This window comes from Oncorhynchus mykiss, chromosome 13, assembly GCF_057628025.1.
Source record: "Oncorhynchus mykiss isolate SJ-2025 chromosome 13, ASM5762802v1, whole genome shotgun sequence".
Taxonomy (NCBI): domain Eukaryota; kingdom Metazoa; phylum Chordata; class Actinopteri; order Salmoniformes; family Salmonidae; genus Oncorhynchus; species Oncorhynchus mykiss.
Genome location: NC_143034.1, coordinates 53,043,935 through 53,060,100, shown reverse-complemented (window position 1 = coordinate 53,060,100; position 16,166 = coordinate 53,043,935). Strand labels below are relative to the sequence as shown.

General features: G+C 41.0%; 1 protein-coding gene across 1 annotated transcript; it reads left to right on the top strand.

The window, feature by feature from the left end:
- The first annotated feature begins 781 nt into the window (after positions 1–781).
- Positions 782–12,879, top strand: tspan34b (tetraspanin 34b). Its single transcript, XM_021559459.3, has 8 exons — positions 782–893; positions 4,807–4,882; positions 8,565–8,780; positions 10,865–10,939; positions 11,283–11,390; positions 11,563–11,688; positions 12,060–12,152; positions 12,343–12,879. The coding sequence occupies exons 2-8, from the start codon at positions 4,826–4,828 to the stop codon at positions 12,400–12,402; spliced, it is 735 nt and encodes a 244-aa protein (XP_021415134.3). The 5' UTR covers positions 782–893; positions 4,807–4,825; the 3' UTR covers positions 12,403–12,879.
- The last annotated feature ends 3,287 nt before the right edge of the window (positions 12,880–16,166 follow it).

Sequence of the window (16,166 nt, the reverse complement as noted above, 5' to 3'; positions counted from 1 at the left end):
GGAAGATGGTTAAAATTGATGGGTGGAGCCAAATACAGGACCATTCTGGAAGAAAACCTGATGGAGTCTGCAAAAGACCTGAGACTGGGACGGAGATTTGTCTTCCGACAAAACAATGATCCAAAACATAAAGCAAAATCTACAATGGAATGGTTCAAAAATAAACATATCCAGGTGTTAGAATGGCCAAGTCAAAGTCCAGACCTGAATCCAATCGAGAATCTGTGGAAAGAACTGGAAACTGCTGTTCACAAATGCTCTCCATCCAACCTCACTGAGCTCGAGCTGTTTTGCATGGAGGAATGGGAAAAAAATCAGTCTCTCGATGTGCAAAACTGATAGAGACATACCCCAAGCGACTTACAGCTGTAATCGCAGCTAAAGGTGGCGCTACAAAGTATTAACTTAAGGGGGCTGAATAATTTTGCACGCCCAATTTTTCAGTTTTTGATTTGTTAAAAAAGTTTGAAATATCCAATAAATGTCGTTCCACTTCATGATTGTGTCCCACTTGTTGTTGATTCTTCACAAAAAAATACAGTTTTATATCTTTATGTTTGAAGCATGAAATGTGGCAAAAGGTCGCAAAGTTCAAGGGGGCCGAATACTTTCGCAAGGCACTGTATGTAGCTGTAACATTGCTGTGACACTCCCTCGGGTGGGCCTTCTACTCCACAGGGAAGTGAGCTCCTTGCCTCTGAAACCTGCCTCACTCCCACCTGTTTGCCTCAGCACATCCCCTCCCTCACTGTTTATAACCAACCTGCAGCCACCGAGAAGCACTGGAAGAGAACGAGAGAGTTTGTGTGTAGAAGAGAGAAAAACGCAGTACAGGTCACTCTCCGAGGACACAGGTAAATTAGCCACATTCGCTCTCCATCACCCCAGTGAAGGTAAGGCCCAGTCTCATCGAAACCTGTTGTACCACTCCACTGTAGGGTATACTATTGTAAATGAGAATAACAAGGGTTGACTCATCTGGTTGTTGAAAATGCTCCATAGAGTAGTAATTTTATGTAGCGTTTTATATTCTCCTGTAGTCAGGTGCACTGACAAAAATTAATTATTTGTTCCTCTCCGGAGACCTTGACTCAAGACTGTAATTATTCCTCTCTATAACCAGGTTTCAATCCAACTGTTTTAGGCGAGTAAAGTAGATGTCGGATAAAAAAAATTAACAGGCCAAATGGCAACATAAAATGTTTCGGTAAACTTTCAAAATGTTGACAAAACAAAATACACTAGACAAGATGAGACCTTTTTGTGTCGGTAAAATAAATTATGCGATTAATGTAGGTGGAAACGCTTTTATGCGCAAATATTGATATAATAACCATCATATCGAAGGAAATTTGGGAGTCACGCGATGACTTGTAGTCCCCCCACTACGATTTGTCGGGAAAGCATGAACTGTATTAGGTTACAGATTAAATCAATTATGAATTTAACAGGGTGGTGATAGTGAAAGGTGTTGAGCTTGATGCGCCTTCCCAACAAATATCGAGGGTCTTATTATGGTGACATGATAATCGATGCTTTGCTGCCGTTACATTTTTTTACATTTTAAATCTCGCTCTTTTGTCCATAATAATCTCATGCGTACGCTTTAGCACGTGCCAATACCAGAGTGGACACATTTACTATAGAGCTCCACAATGGAGGCGTCATAATACCCATAAAAGCTAGGAAAATGGTTCCAATCACTTTTCCACCATTCATTTTTCCCCATAGGGGATTTTTAGAAACACTTGTTTCATGCTGTGGTACTTTATGTAGCCCAAGGCACTTTTTAGTGAGATAACCACCAGTAGAGTTGAACATGGGATGGAAACCGATTTAACTGCAACGTATATGTTTATGTGCACTACGTTGCACGCATAGCCTTTTATCTGCAGCAAGCCAATTTGATGGATTCACATCTCTGCTGGGAAAATGTGCATAGTTTTTAAACACATTTTAGGATATTTGAATGAAAATCTGTCACCAATTGGATGGAAACATAGCTCATGACATCCTTTTAGATTTGTCCAGTGTTTAGAGTTTTAGCACGCTCAGCTCAGACAGAGAGTCTGACAAAGGGTTGTCTCTGTGAGTGAATTACTGTGTATATTCTTTCTGACAATTATTTAGATTTGTCCTTGTGGAATGGAATATTTTCATGTATTACCATTAAGCCCAAAATCCCATAACTCAAAGCACTACCCTAGGGCTCATGAGGAAACCCACCTTCAACAATGTAATCCTTCATACATTTCAAACGTTCCCATTTTGGAGTAGACTACATGTTAGGAATTGTCATTGAACCATATTAGGTCAACTGTTACACGGGATGACAGCTGACTAAGATAAAGCTTTGATAAATATTATGTCTTTCCTTTCTTTCCTCTAGTCGTTAATTGGCATGTTCGTCAACAGGGGTTTGCTATCTTGATCATCATTCCAGGAAATGTTTGTCACCAGGTCACTGGCTTCCTTGTGGATTAATTCATTATCCCGCTCTTCATGACTGAATACCACATTACTCCTAACATGAAATCAACAAAGCTATGCCACTCACTGTGTCATATTATTCAGCAGATTAGAGAATACTTTCCTGAAATTCACCTGATCATTGTATCGATTGATTTCGTTTTTAGGTTACTCTTGTCTAAATTATGTTCTTTACATTGGGATTGTGGGTTATTTAGCTGCTTTGTGTTTATTGCATTTTCATTTTCAAAGCATGTAAAGTCTTAAGCTACTGTATATTATACTCACATTCGTGTTGCATTTGCCTTTAAATAAGGGTAAATAACAGTGTCAATTTATTTTTCAAAACATGAAAGGACCAATATTATGTGTCGACTCATTACAATACAGTGCCCTGAGGTTGTAATTCACTGTCTAGCTCAAAATGGCAGTCCTCAACATTTCTGTTGGTGTCTTTGTACTGTGTGTTGATGGCTCCTGGCTGGGATGTTTTGTTAGTCATTTGCATGTGACTGGTTGTTTTACATCACTAGGCTAACTATGGACTCCGCTGTTGCCTATGGCTTTGTGAAGGCAGAGGATGAGTGGCCACTTGCAGGAAAAACTCCATGAATGAAATAGGGAAAACCAATTCAGGATATGTTACTATGGCCCCTTCATATGACTAACCTGATGCTCATGGCTAAACATTGACACAGTGATAAACATCCTGACGTTTAGCATCCGTCTCTCAGTACTTGTACTGTATGCCGATGCCATTTCACTTTCTAAGTACTCTATCTGGGACTGTATAAGATAAACACACTATTATGGATACTTTAATCAGAAAATCAGAAAGAAAATGACATACATGTCAATCAGAAACTCCTTGACATAGTTCACTGTCACACTACTGGTGCTACTGTTCTGTTATTGCTGTTATTAAGAGTACAGTACAAACTAGCTGTCGTTTAGTCACTCAATCACTGTTGCCATCGTATGGGGTCATATGCAGTCAGACACACTAGGGACAGACAGTCCTAAACACACATAGTGATAAAGGGCACCACATGGGGTCATAAAACAGAGCAGGATGAGATGATCCACAGATGGTTTAACTAGCAAAACGGGACAGGACATTAACCTGCTGTGTGTGTGTGTGTGTGTGTGTGTGTGTGTGTGTGTGTGTGTAATGGGCTCCTGTGTTTTAATAGGCCCCTGATTGACACTGAGGGCGAGGAAGATAAAGTTCCTAACAATTTCCTTGTACAGCCTGGACAGGTGATGGACACTGTTCTCTTCTGAATAGCAGACCATGCTGAACATTTTGATAGTTTTCTTGTAATTAGATGTCTTTTGCATTGAACATTTAGTGGCCCCAGGTGGAAGAGGGCTTTCAGACATCAAGTGAATTACTGTGTATACTCTTTCTGACAATTAGGCTTTGGGACTGGCCTGCCTCTTGTAAAAAAAATATTCTGTTTAGGGGCCAATTCATTTGTTTAGGGGCCCATTTAAATGAAAATACAGTGGGACATGCTGCCTAGTCGTTGCCTTTGGACTTTCCTTAAATCTAAAGCAAAGGCTCACTTAACTCTTGTTGGTGTTGGGAAAGTGGACTGTACAGTAAATGTCATATGACAGTAGTAAAATTTAAAAAAGCAAGGGCGCTCTTGACTGTTCAAGGACGAAATGGTGATAGGGAGGATAAATTAAGTGGCTGGTGTTTTCCCCCACTCTTACTGTAGATGACAAAGGGCTGGTTTCCTGCTAACAAGTCAAGAGACAGCAAACAGCATCAGGGATTGTGAAGAACTGATAATCTGTCACCTAATTAGCCAGACATAACAACTCAATGCAAATGGCACGGAACAAATCTGTGCTAAAGTAGCAAATAAATGCTTTGTCTTTGTTGTTTGACAGAATATATATTTGCTTCCTTAGTGACTGATTGTATCCACAAAACCATAACTGTCACCTTCCAATATCATTCAATATGACTCAAATGTTTTTTTCAGGAGGTGTAGAAAGGTTCCTGGTGTAAGTTTGCAAAATAAGATTGACCAAAACCCTCAACATACAATTTCCAAAATGTCATTGATAAATAACATAAGAAGTCCATCATTTAGCCGTTATGTTAAGATAGTACTTCCCAAATGAATTAAAGAGAACCTTTGGTCATTATGCTTCCTACTCTAGACAGTAGGCTAAAGACATAGGCAGTAGATTTAGTTCAGACTTTTGACCTCTGATCTCATCTTAATGATTCAGAAGTCTCATAGAATAACTAAACATTATAATCATTACCATAGATGATTATTCATAATAATGTTCCCTTTTACTCTTCTTTTCTTCCAGGTAGAATAATTCATCAAGAATGGGTTGCTTCGGATTTCTGAAAGTCTTGATGTTTGTCTTTAATGGCATCATCTTTGTAAGTTGGAGATGTTTTCATCTTTTTGAGTAAATTATTGATGATAATAGCAACAGAGTTCAGTTATGCTTCACAATAATGAATCTGAAGGCAATCAGATCACTCCTTATCGATCCTCATCACTTACCACTCCTTATCCTTATTCTGTGTCCCAGAAAAATCAAATCTAATTTGCAATGTGAAAAAGTTCTGAGAACATGGAACAAAAGGACAGACATTTGTTGTGGTTTTACTACTTTTTACGACCCAGACATGTAATTTTGGACCAGATAAATAAGATTAGGCACAGAGTAGAATAGTGTGATGTGCTGCAAGGTAAATGCAGCATGAATGTCAGAGAATGTGACGGAGCTATTAAATAAATAAATAAATAAATATTTAATTTTACTGGAAAATACCTATGTAGACATAAAAAAATGATGAAAAGAGAACTGTAGAACGTATTCATACCTCTTGACTTTTTCCACATTTTGTTGTTACAGCCCGAATTCCAAATGGATTAAATCAAATAAAAAATCTCACCCATCGACACACAATACCCCATAATAACAAACTGACAACATGCTTTTAGAAATTTGACAATTTAGTGAAAATGAAATACAGAAATATCTAATTTACGTACACTACCATTCACAAGTTTGGGATCACTTAGAAATGTCCTTGTTATTGACATAAAAACACCTTTGTCCATTTAAAATAACATCAAATTGATCAGAAATACAGTGTAGACGTTGTAAATGACTATTGTAGCTGGAAACGGCAGATTTTTAATGGAATATCTATATAGGCGTACAGAGGCCCATTATCAGCAACCATCCTTCCTGTGTTCCAATGGCACGTTGTGTTAGCTAATCCAAGTTTATAATTTTAAAAGGCGAATTGATCATTAGAAAACCCTTTTGCAGAGCTGAAAACTGTTCTGCTTTAAAGAAGCAATCAACTGGCTTTCTTTAGACTAGTTGAGTATCTGGAGCATCAGCATTTGTGGGTTTGATTACAGGCTCAAAATGGCCAGAAACAAAGCACTTTCGTCTGAAAGTTGTCCGTTTATTCTTGTTCTGAAAAATAAAGGCTATTCCGTGCGAGAAATTGCCAAGAAACTTGTACAAAGATGTGTACTACTCCCTTTACAGAAGAAAGTGCTTTGTTTCTGGCCATTTTTTCGAACCCACATATGCTGATGCTCCGGATAGTCTAAAGAAGGACAGTTGTATTGCTCCTTTAATCAGAACAACAGTTTTCAGCTGTGCTAACATAATTGCCAAAGGGTTTTCTAATGAACAATTAGCCTTTTAAAATTATGAACTTGGATTAGCTAACACAATGTGAAATCATGTCAGCGATTCTCTCGTTAACACAGGTGTGAGTGTTGACGAGGACAAGGCTGGAGATCACTCTGTCATGCTGATTGAGTTCGAATAACAGACTGGAAGCTTCAAAAGGAGGGTGGTGCTTGGAATCATTGTTCTTCCTCTGTCAATCATGGTTACCTGCAAGGAAACACGTGCCGTCATCATTGCTTTGCACAAAAAGGGCTTCACAGGCAAGGATATTGCTGTCAGTAAGATTGCACCTAAATCAACCATTTATCGGATCATCAAGAACTTCAAGGAGAGTGGTTCCATTGTTGTGAAGAAGGCTTCAGGGCGCCCAAGAAAGTCCAGCAAGCGCCAGGACCATCTCCTAAAGTTGATTCAGCTGCGGGATCGGGGCACCACCAGTATAGAGCTTGCTCAGGAATGGCAGCAGGCAGGTGTGAGTGCATTTGAACGCACAGTGAGGCGAAGACTTTTGGAGGATGGCCTGGTGTCAAGAAGGGCAGCAAAGAAGCAACTTCTCTCCAGGAAAAACATCAGGGACGGACTGATATTCTGTAAAAGGTACAGGGATTGGACTGCTGGAAACTGGGGTAAAGTCATTTTCTCTGATGAATCCCCTTTCCGATTGTTTGGGGCATCCGGAAAAAAGCTTGCCCGGAGAAGACAAGGTGAGTGCTACCATCAGTCCTGTGTCATGCCAACAGTAAAGCATCCTGAGAACATTCATGTGTGGGGTTGCTTCTCAGCCAAGGGAGTGGGCTCACTCACAATTTTGCCTAAGAACACAGCCATGAATAAAGAATTGTACCAACACATCCTCCGAGAGCAACTTCTCCCAACCATCCAGGAACAGTTTGGTGACGAACAATGCCTTTTCCAGCATGATGGAGCCAGGAAACTCCCCAGACCTTAATCCCATTGAGAACTTGTGGTCAATCCTCAAGAGGCGGGTGGACAAACGAAAATCCACAAATTCTGACAAACTCCAAGCATTGATTATGCAAGAATGGGCTGCCATCAGTCAGGATGTGGCCCAGAAGTTAATTGACAGCATGCCAGGGCGGATTGCAGAGGTCTTGAAAAAGAAGGGTCAACACTGCAAATATTGACTCTTTGCATTAACTTCATGTAATTGTCAATAAAATACTTTGACACTTATGAAATGCTTGTAATTATACTTCAGTATTCCATAGTAACATCTGACAAAAAATATCTTAAGACCCTGAAGCAGCAAACTTTGTGAAACTTAATATTTGTGTCATTCTCAAAACTTTTGGCCATGACTGTAGGAAGAAACACAGTTGTCTATGTAAGGTCCCACAGTTAACAGTATATGTCAGAGCATAAACCTTACCATGAAGTCCAAGGAACTCTCCGAGATAGACTTGTGATGATGCATCTATCTGGGGAAGGGTATAAAACAATTTCAAGACTGGTGAAAGTTTCCAAGTGCACAGTATGGGACTACTCAGACTCTGCCTAGAGCTGGCCGTCCAACCAAAATGAACAACCGGGCAAGGACCTTGGTCAGGGAGGTGACCAAGAACCCAATGACCACTCTGACAGAACTACAGTGTTCCTTGGCTGACAACCTGCCAGAGGGATAAGTCTCTACAGCACTTCACCAATCTGGGCTTTATGGGAGAGTGGCCGAACAGAAGCCACTCCTGAGAAAAAGGCACATGACAGCACACCTGGAGTGAAAAACTCTGAGATCATTAAAAGATTCTGTGGTCTGATGAGACAATAATGTATTTATTTGGCCTGAATGCAAAGCGCTATGTCTGGAGAAAGCCAGGCACAGCTCATCACCCATCTAACACCATCTCTACCGTGAAGCATGGTGGTGGCAGCATTATGCTATGAGGATGCTTTTCAGCGGCAGGGACTGGGAGACTGGTAAGGATAGATGGAACAATGAATGGAGCCTAATACAGGCAAATCCTTAATGAGAACCTGCTTCAGATGTGCAAACGACCTTAGACTGGGGTGATGATTTACGTTCCAACAGGACCATGACCCCAAGCATACACCCAAAGCAACGCTGCGTTGAATATGAAGAATAGAATATTCTTATATAATATAAGTCCTAATGTGGCCCAGCCAAAGCATTGACTCAAGTGTGTGAATACTTACGTACAGTAAATGGGATTTCTGTATGTAGATGGGTGAGGGGAAAAATCAATTTAATCCATTTAGAATTCAGGCTGTAACAAAACCAAATGTGGAATAAGTCAAGGGGCATGAATACTTTCAGAAGGCACTATATGTGCATGTTAGGTAAGACACAAAGGGCAGCAGTTGATGTGGTCTTCATTGACTTAATGGAAACCACCCAACAATGCTATGCTCTCTTCCCCCAGTTGGCAGGCGCTGCCATCCTGGGCGTGGGGATCTGGGTGAAGGTGGACAGCGGCTCGATCCTGGGGTTCCTCAAGGGTATAAAAGACGCTCCGGCGGAGATGAACCAGATCCTAAATGTGGGCTACCTGTTGATTGCTGTGGGGGCCGTGCTGCTGATCGTAGGTTTCCTGGGCTGCTGTGGCGCCATGAAGGAGAGCAGGTGTATGCTGCTCATGGTAGGTTACCTAAAACATGAGCTATTTGTTATATGTGCTATGTTATCACCAATGTGATTGACAATGACTCAGTCAACAAGCTTGATTATCAAGCTACTCATTTCTCCTTTCAGAACTTTCTACAGTAGAGTAGGTAGCTACCCTGGTAAATGCAACAATTTCATATAAGGAAATCAGTCAATTGAAATCAATTCGTTAGGCCCTAATATATGGATTTCACATGACGGGGAATACAGATATGCATCTGTTGGATACATAAAAAAAAAGGTGTGGATCAGAAAACCAGTCAGTATCTGGTATGTCCACCATTTGCCTTATGCAGGGCGACAACTACTTCGCATATAATTTTTTTCTCCCCAATTTTGTGATATCCAATTCCTGTGATATGCAATTAGTGTACGGATTCGGGAGAGGCAAAGGTCGAGAGCCACGTGTCCTCCAAAACACGACCCGTCTCGCTTAACCCGGAGGCCAGCCGCACCAATGTGTCGGAGGAAACACTTTACAGCTGTCGACTGAAGTCAGCGTGCATGCACCCGGCCACCACAAGAAGTTGCTAGAGCACGATGGGACAAGGACATCCTAGCCAGCCAAACCCTCCCCTAACCCGGGCGACGCTGGGTCAATTGTGCACCGCTTCATTGGTCTCCCAGTCGCGGCTGGCTGCGACACAGCCCGGGATACGAACACAGCCCGGGACACGAACCCGGATCTGTAGTGAAGCCTCTAGCACTGCGATGCAGTGCCTTAGACTGCTGCGCCACTCGGGAGGCCCTTCCTTCGCATAGAGTTGATCAGGCTGTGGAATGATGTCCCACTCCTCTTAAATGGCTGTGCAAAGTTGCTGGATAGTGGCGAGAACTGGATCAAGCTGTCGTACATGCCTATCCAGAGCATCCCAAACGTGCTTAATGGTTGACATGTCTGGTGAGTATGCAGACCATGGAAGAACTGGGACATTTTCAGCTTCCAGGATTTTTGTACAGATCCTTGCGACATGGGGCTGTGCATTATTATGCTAAAACATTAGGTGATGGCGGCAGATGAATGGCACAACAATGGGCCTCAGGATCTCGTCACGGTATCTCTGTGCATTCAAATTTCCATCGATAAAACGCAATTGTGTTTGTTGTCCGTAGCTATGCCGGCCCATACCATAACCCCACTGCCACCATGGGGCACTCTGTTCACAACGTTGACCAGCAAACCGCTTGCCCACATGACGCCATCTGCCCGGTACAGTTGAAACCGGGATTCAACCATGAAGAGCATACTTCTCCAGCATGCCAGTGGGCATTAAAGAGGAGCATTTGCCCACTGAAGTTGGTTATGATGCCAAACTGCAGTCGGGTCAAGACCCTGGTGAGGACGACGAGCATGCAGACGAGCTTCCCTGAGACAGTTTCTGACAGTTTGTGCAGAAATTCTTTGGTTGTGCAAACCCACAGTTTCATCAGCTGTCTGGGTGGCTGGTCTTAGACAATCCCGCAGGTGAAGAAGCCAGATGTGAAGATCCTGGGCTGGTGTGGTTACACGTGGTCTGCGGTTGTGAGGCCGTTTGGACCTGCTCCCAAATCCTGTAAAACAACGTTGGAGGCGGCTTATGGTAGAGAAATGAACATTACATTCTCTGGCAACAGCTCTGGTGGACATTCCTGCAGTCAACATGCCAATTGCATGTTCCCTCAACTTGAGACATCTGTGGCATTGTGTTGTGTGACAACTGCACATTTTAGAGTGGCTTTTTATTGTCCACAGCACAAGGTGCACCTGTGTAATGATCATGCTGTTTAATCAGCTTCTTGATATGCCACACCTGTCAGGTGGATGGATTATCTTGGCAAAGGAGAAATGCTTACTAACAGGGATGTAAACAAATTTCTGCACAAAATTTGAGAGAAATAAGCTTTTGTACATATGGAACATTTCTGGGATCTTTTTTATTTCAGGACCAAAACTTTACATGTTGTGTTTTATATTTTTGTTCAGTATAAATGAAATGTGTGTAAATGCACTGTAATCCGTTTTCTCAGTTCAACCACTCAATCTCTCTTTCTTATTGTCTCCTTTTCCTCTTTTTCTAGTTCCTTGTGATTGTGTTGGTGGTGTTCATTGCAGAGGTGGCTGGAGCAGTGGTTATCCTGGTGTTTAAACCCTTGGTAAGCGTACATTAGGTTCATTCGCTCTCCTCATATTGCTAAAGGGGGTTACAGACTGTCTGTGGAGAATTTGATGAAAAGACTACACTCTTAGAAAAGAAGGTGCTATCTAGAATCTAAAAGGGTTCTTTGGCTGTCCCTGTAGGAGAACCCTTTGAAGAACCCCTTTTGGTTCGAGTTAGAACTCTTTTGGGTTTCAAAGAAAACCTTTTCCACAGAGGGTTCAACATAGAACCCTTTTGGGTTCTACCTGGAACAAAAATAGTTATCCTATGGGGACAGCCGAAGAACCCTTTTGGAACCCTTTTTTCTAAGAGTGTGTGATTTGTGTTATGTCTTTCAGGCAGGTCAGTTGATTGAGAAACTGGGAACCAAAGTGGTTCAGAACATTAGGAAGGACTATGGAGAAAATTCAGACGTCACCGCTCTCTGGAATGCTACTATGGATACGGTACTTTACAATATCCTGCCGGCCTGTTTTCATACCTTGGAAATAAGATGTTAGGCCTGCAAATAATGTCTCAAATAACATTACGTCATTTATGTTTGCTTGTGTATTAGACATCTTATTTAGTTTTTCAACAGAACTGTTCTAATGAGATCTGTCTCTGTGTCCACTCTAGCTAAAGTGCTGTGGATTCTACAACTATACAGACTTCACTGACTCTCCATTTGAAAAATACACCCATCTCTATCCTCAACAGTGCTGCCACAGAGCTGATTTCAGCTCTTGTGATGATACAAGTGCTGTATGTTAAGTTCATGTTTTAAGTATCCCTATATTTCTGTTATTACGGTGATATCACTGTTATTAGTACGCCTGCACAGTAGTATAACTGTTGATGGAACTGGCCTGAGTGTAATGGTGACGATATACGGTGAAGTAAACCTTGTTAAACTGGAACCTAGTCGTTGTATCATTTTGAGTTAACACTGTAGTCAGTGCGGGTCCAAACCTGGTATGAGCTCTGAACTCATCACCTCAACAAGTTAATCACACTCCATCCATACTCAAACTCATCAATGGAAGGCCCGTTTGAGAATGTAACACACTTTACAGTTGGACACCCAGTGGCCTCACCTGTCTAAATAACTGTATTACATTTGTGTGTCCCCACAGACAATCATCGGCTGCTTCCCAAAGCTTATGCAACTGATTGATAAAAACACTATTGTCATTGTGGCAGTGGCATTGGGGATCGCTGCCCTTGAGGTACTGTTGACTCCTTCCCTCGCTCTGTCTATTTCAAGTCACATTCTCTTTTGTTTTGAAATAGCACAAATGTAAATTTTGATGCAAATTCAACAAAAATAATGTGATGTTGTGTTCAGTTTCATACAGTGGGCTTTGTTTAAAAGTTTAGCATAACCACAGCATTTATTTACTGTTCCTGTTTTCCTAGATATTGGCGATGGTTGTCTCCATGACTTTGTACTGCATAATAGGCTCAAAGAGTGACTGACTGAAAACCAATGGAGGGAGGGCCATAGAAACACCTGCCTGGATGGCATCTCTGGACACTCCTTAGGACAACTACAGGGATGGATGCATAAGAATCTCTGAAATCACCAAGACTGAAGAGAAATCTAAGGAAGCTTTGTGATAAGGAGAGGCGCCACACCACTGAGCCCGTTTAAATTAAATCCTGTACGAGATTATTGGATATGGGAAATGTCTATTTTGTATTGAAATCTTTTATTGTATTGTATACATAGTTCACCTGAAAATGATGCAGTCTTACATTTAGATTGCAGCAATACATTGCGTCCTATGTCCATTCCACTCTGCACAGTATCATCAAGGTTTTTATTAAAATAACAATATCAATTCACTGTCAGGAAATATATATGTGCCACTTTTTATTAATTGATTTTCTACAGATGCTACATGCTCTGGAGAATGAATAAAAAGGTTGCAACTTGCAACGCTCTGAAAATAAGTTTTACTGATTTATTGCATTGTAACTATTGTATAATGGCAATGTTTTTAAAATACGTTTAACTCACGTTTTGGTATCAAAGGCACACATCTTTTCTAGTCCAAGTTCTCTCTAAAATAGTTCAATCTGTGTGGTGTCTATCTGCTGTTGGAAATTCTGTCTTTAGTGTCTTCAGAAAGGACGCAAAACGGAGATTCACCACAGAACAGAGTTACTAAACCCAGAGGCGCAACATCGCGAGACTTCCGGGATCGCTTGCGAAACAGACAACCGACCAGGCCGTGGTTTGTGGTTTAAAAAGTTAATGAGATAAATGAAATATAAAGGCACAACGTAGATTCGAGGCCATGACTTAAGTAGTTGAACATGTTATTACTCCAACCTCGTGAAAGTGACAAACTGACACGTTTTCATTTTCGTCAAAAAACTAAGGAGTGCATTTGATTTTGACGGCCTGCACATGCGCATTTCGGTGCGAGACGACCGTTAGAGCCGATGACGTTTTCTATGCATGAGTTTAGCTCGCAAGGTCGCCGTGACATGAATTCATCCTATTTCTTTAGACTTGAGAAATTTCACTCTAAAAATAACACTATCTATAAGCTAAACATTGATGCTGTTATTACAGATGACCAAAAATGAATCGCTAAATACTGTAGCAATTTTTACAGAAAATTGTATTGCTCTACATACTGTCAGGAATCCACAGATATGTTTTTTAACTCACTGAATAATGTTCACTCTATCAGGTATATAAAATCTAAACAGTGTGATGAACCCATCAAAGTTGAAGAGATTATAGAGTCTATCAAACATCTAAAGAACAATAAATCACCAGGTGTTGATGGAATTACATCAGAATTTTACAAATTATTTTCTGAACAAGTAGCTCCCTTCCTATTTGAAGTCTTTTTTAGAGAGTATTAAAAACAATGTTCTCCCTCCTACAATGAGTCAGGGGTTAATAACACTGATACCTAAGCCTAAAAAAGAAGTGCTGCTCATCGATAACTGGCGTCCAATTTGTCTTCTTAATAATGACTATAAGATATTAGCCTCACTACTTGCAAAAATAATTAAAGAAGTCCTGGATGCAATCATTGATGAAACACAGTCTGGCTTCATGAGGAACAGACATATTTCTAACAATGTCAGACTAGTATTAGACGTACTTGACTACTCAGACCTAATAACTGAGGATAGCTTCATATTATTTTTAGATTTTTATAAAGCATTTGACACAGTAGAGCATCAGTTTCTCTTCCACTCCCTTGAGAGACTTGGCTTTGGGGATTTTTTCTGTAAGGCTATTAAGACTCTCTATGCAAATGGTAACAGCTCTATCAAATTGAAATGTGGCACCTCACCTAGATTTGAGTTAAAGAGGGGAATTAGGCAAGGTTGTCCTATCTCTCCGTACCTGTTTTTATTAATCACCCAACTTCTTGCAAATTCTTTAAATAATAGTCCTGTACAAGGTATTTCCATAGCTGGTAAAGAAATTATTATAAGCCAGCTGGCTGACGATACTACACTTTTTCTGAAAGACGCTAACCAAATTCCCATATCGATCAATGTGATACAATCCTTTTCCAAAGCGTCTGGTCTATCTTAACATTAATAAATGTGAACTCATGCCTGTCAGATTGTGTGACACCTTCATATTATGGTATTCCAGTAAAATAATAACTTACATATTTAGGCATAACCATTACAAAGGATCAGAAGTCTAGAGGCTTACTAAATTTGAACCCTCTTATTAAAAAAACCCAGAAGAAACTAAATCAATGGCTACAGAGGGACTTATCTTTAAAAGGTAGAGTCCTTATAACCAAGGCTGAAGGTATCTCTAGACTAACATATGGTGCTCTATCTTTATATCTTGACCGTAAAATAAGCAAGGAGATAGACCAGATGCTTTTCAACTTTCTTTGGAGAAACCGTACCCATTACATTAGGAAAACTGTTGTAATGAACACTTATGAGAATGGTGGACTGAATTTTCTGGACTTTACTACTTTAAATAATAATTTTAAGATCAATTGGATAAAACAATTCCTAAGAAGACCCACTTCTATCTGGAATTTTATTCCTCATCATGTCTTCTCTACTTTTGGTGGCCTTAACTTCATGTTGTTTTGCAATTATAATATTGACAAGGTTCCAGTGAAACTTTCTGCTTTTCATCAGCAGGTTTTCATCCAGAAAAAGTTTAGTGACGAACAATGCCTTTTCCAGCATGATGGAGCACCTTGCCATAAGGCAAAAGTGATAACTAAGTGGCTCGGGGAACAAAACATCGATATTTTGGGTCCATGGCCAGGAATCTCGCCAGACCTTAATCCCATTGAGAACTTGTGGTCAATCCTCAAGAGGCGGGTGGACAAACAAAAACCCACAAATTCTGACAAACTCCAAGCATTGATTATGCAAGAATGGGCTGCCATCAGTCAGGATGTGACCCAGATGTTAATTGACAGCATGCCAGGGCGAATTGCAGAGGTCTTGAAAAAGAAGGGTCAACACTGCAAATATTGACTCTTTGCATCAACTTCATGTAATTGTCAATAAAAGCCTTTGACACTTATGAAATGCTTGTAATTATACTTCAGTATTCCATAGTAACATCTGACAAAAATATCTAAAGACACTGAAGCAGCAAACTTTGTGGAAATTAATATTTGTCATTCTCAAAACTTTTGGCCACAACTGTACTCAAAGCATGCGTGGACCAACTGTCACGTGTCTTCACTGACATTTTCAACCTCTCCCTGACCGAGTCTGTAATACCTACATGTTTCAAGCAGACCACCATAGTCCCTGTGCCCAAGGAAGCGAAGGTAACCTGCCTAAATGATTTCCGCCCCGTGGCACTCACGTCGGTAGCCATGAAGTGCTTTGAGTGGCTGGTCATGACTCACATCAACAGCATCCTCCCTGACACCCTAGACCCACTCCAATTCGCATACCGCCCCAACAGATCCACAAATGATGCAATCTCAATCGTACTCCACACTGCCCTTTCCCACCTGGACTAAAGGAACATCTATGTGAGAAGGCTGTTCATTAACTACAGCTCAGCGTTCAACACCATAGTGCCCACGAAGCTCATCACTAAGCTTAGGACTCTGGGACTAAACGCCTCCCTCTGCAACTGGATCCTGGACTTCCTGACTGGCCGCCCCCAGGTGGTAAGAGTAGGCAACAACACGTCTGCCACGCCGATCCTTAACACTGGGGCCCCTCAGGAGTGTGGACTTACAGGAGTCCCCTCCTGTATTCCCTGT

Bases quoted from the DNA above. Each gene is read 5' to 3' on its own strand.
- tspan34b (XM_021559459.3), top strand. From the start codon at position 4,826: ATGGGTTGCTTCGGATTTCTGAAAGTCTTGATGTTTGTCTTTAATGGC. The intron at 10,940-11,282 runs GTAAGCGTACAT...TATGTCTTTCAG, and splicing joins TCCTGGTGTTTAAACCCTTG to GCAGGTCAGTTGATTGAGAA. The intron at 11,689-12,059 runs GTATGTTAAGTT...GTGTCCCCACAG, and splicing joins CTTGTGATGATACAAGTGCT to ACAATCATCGGCTGCTTCCC.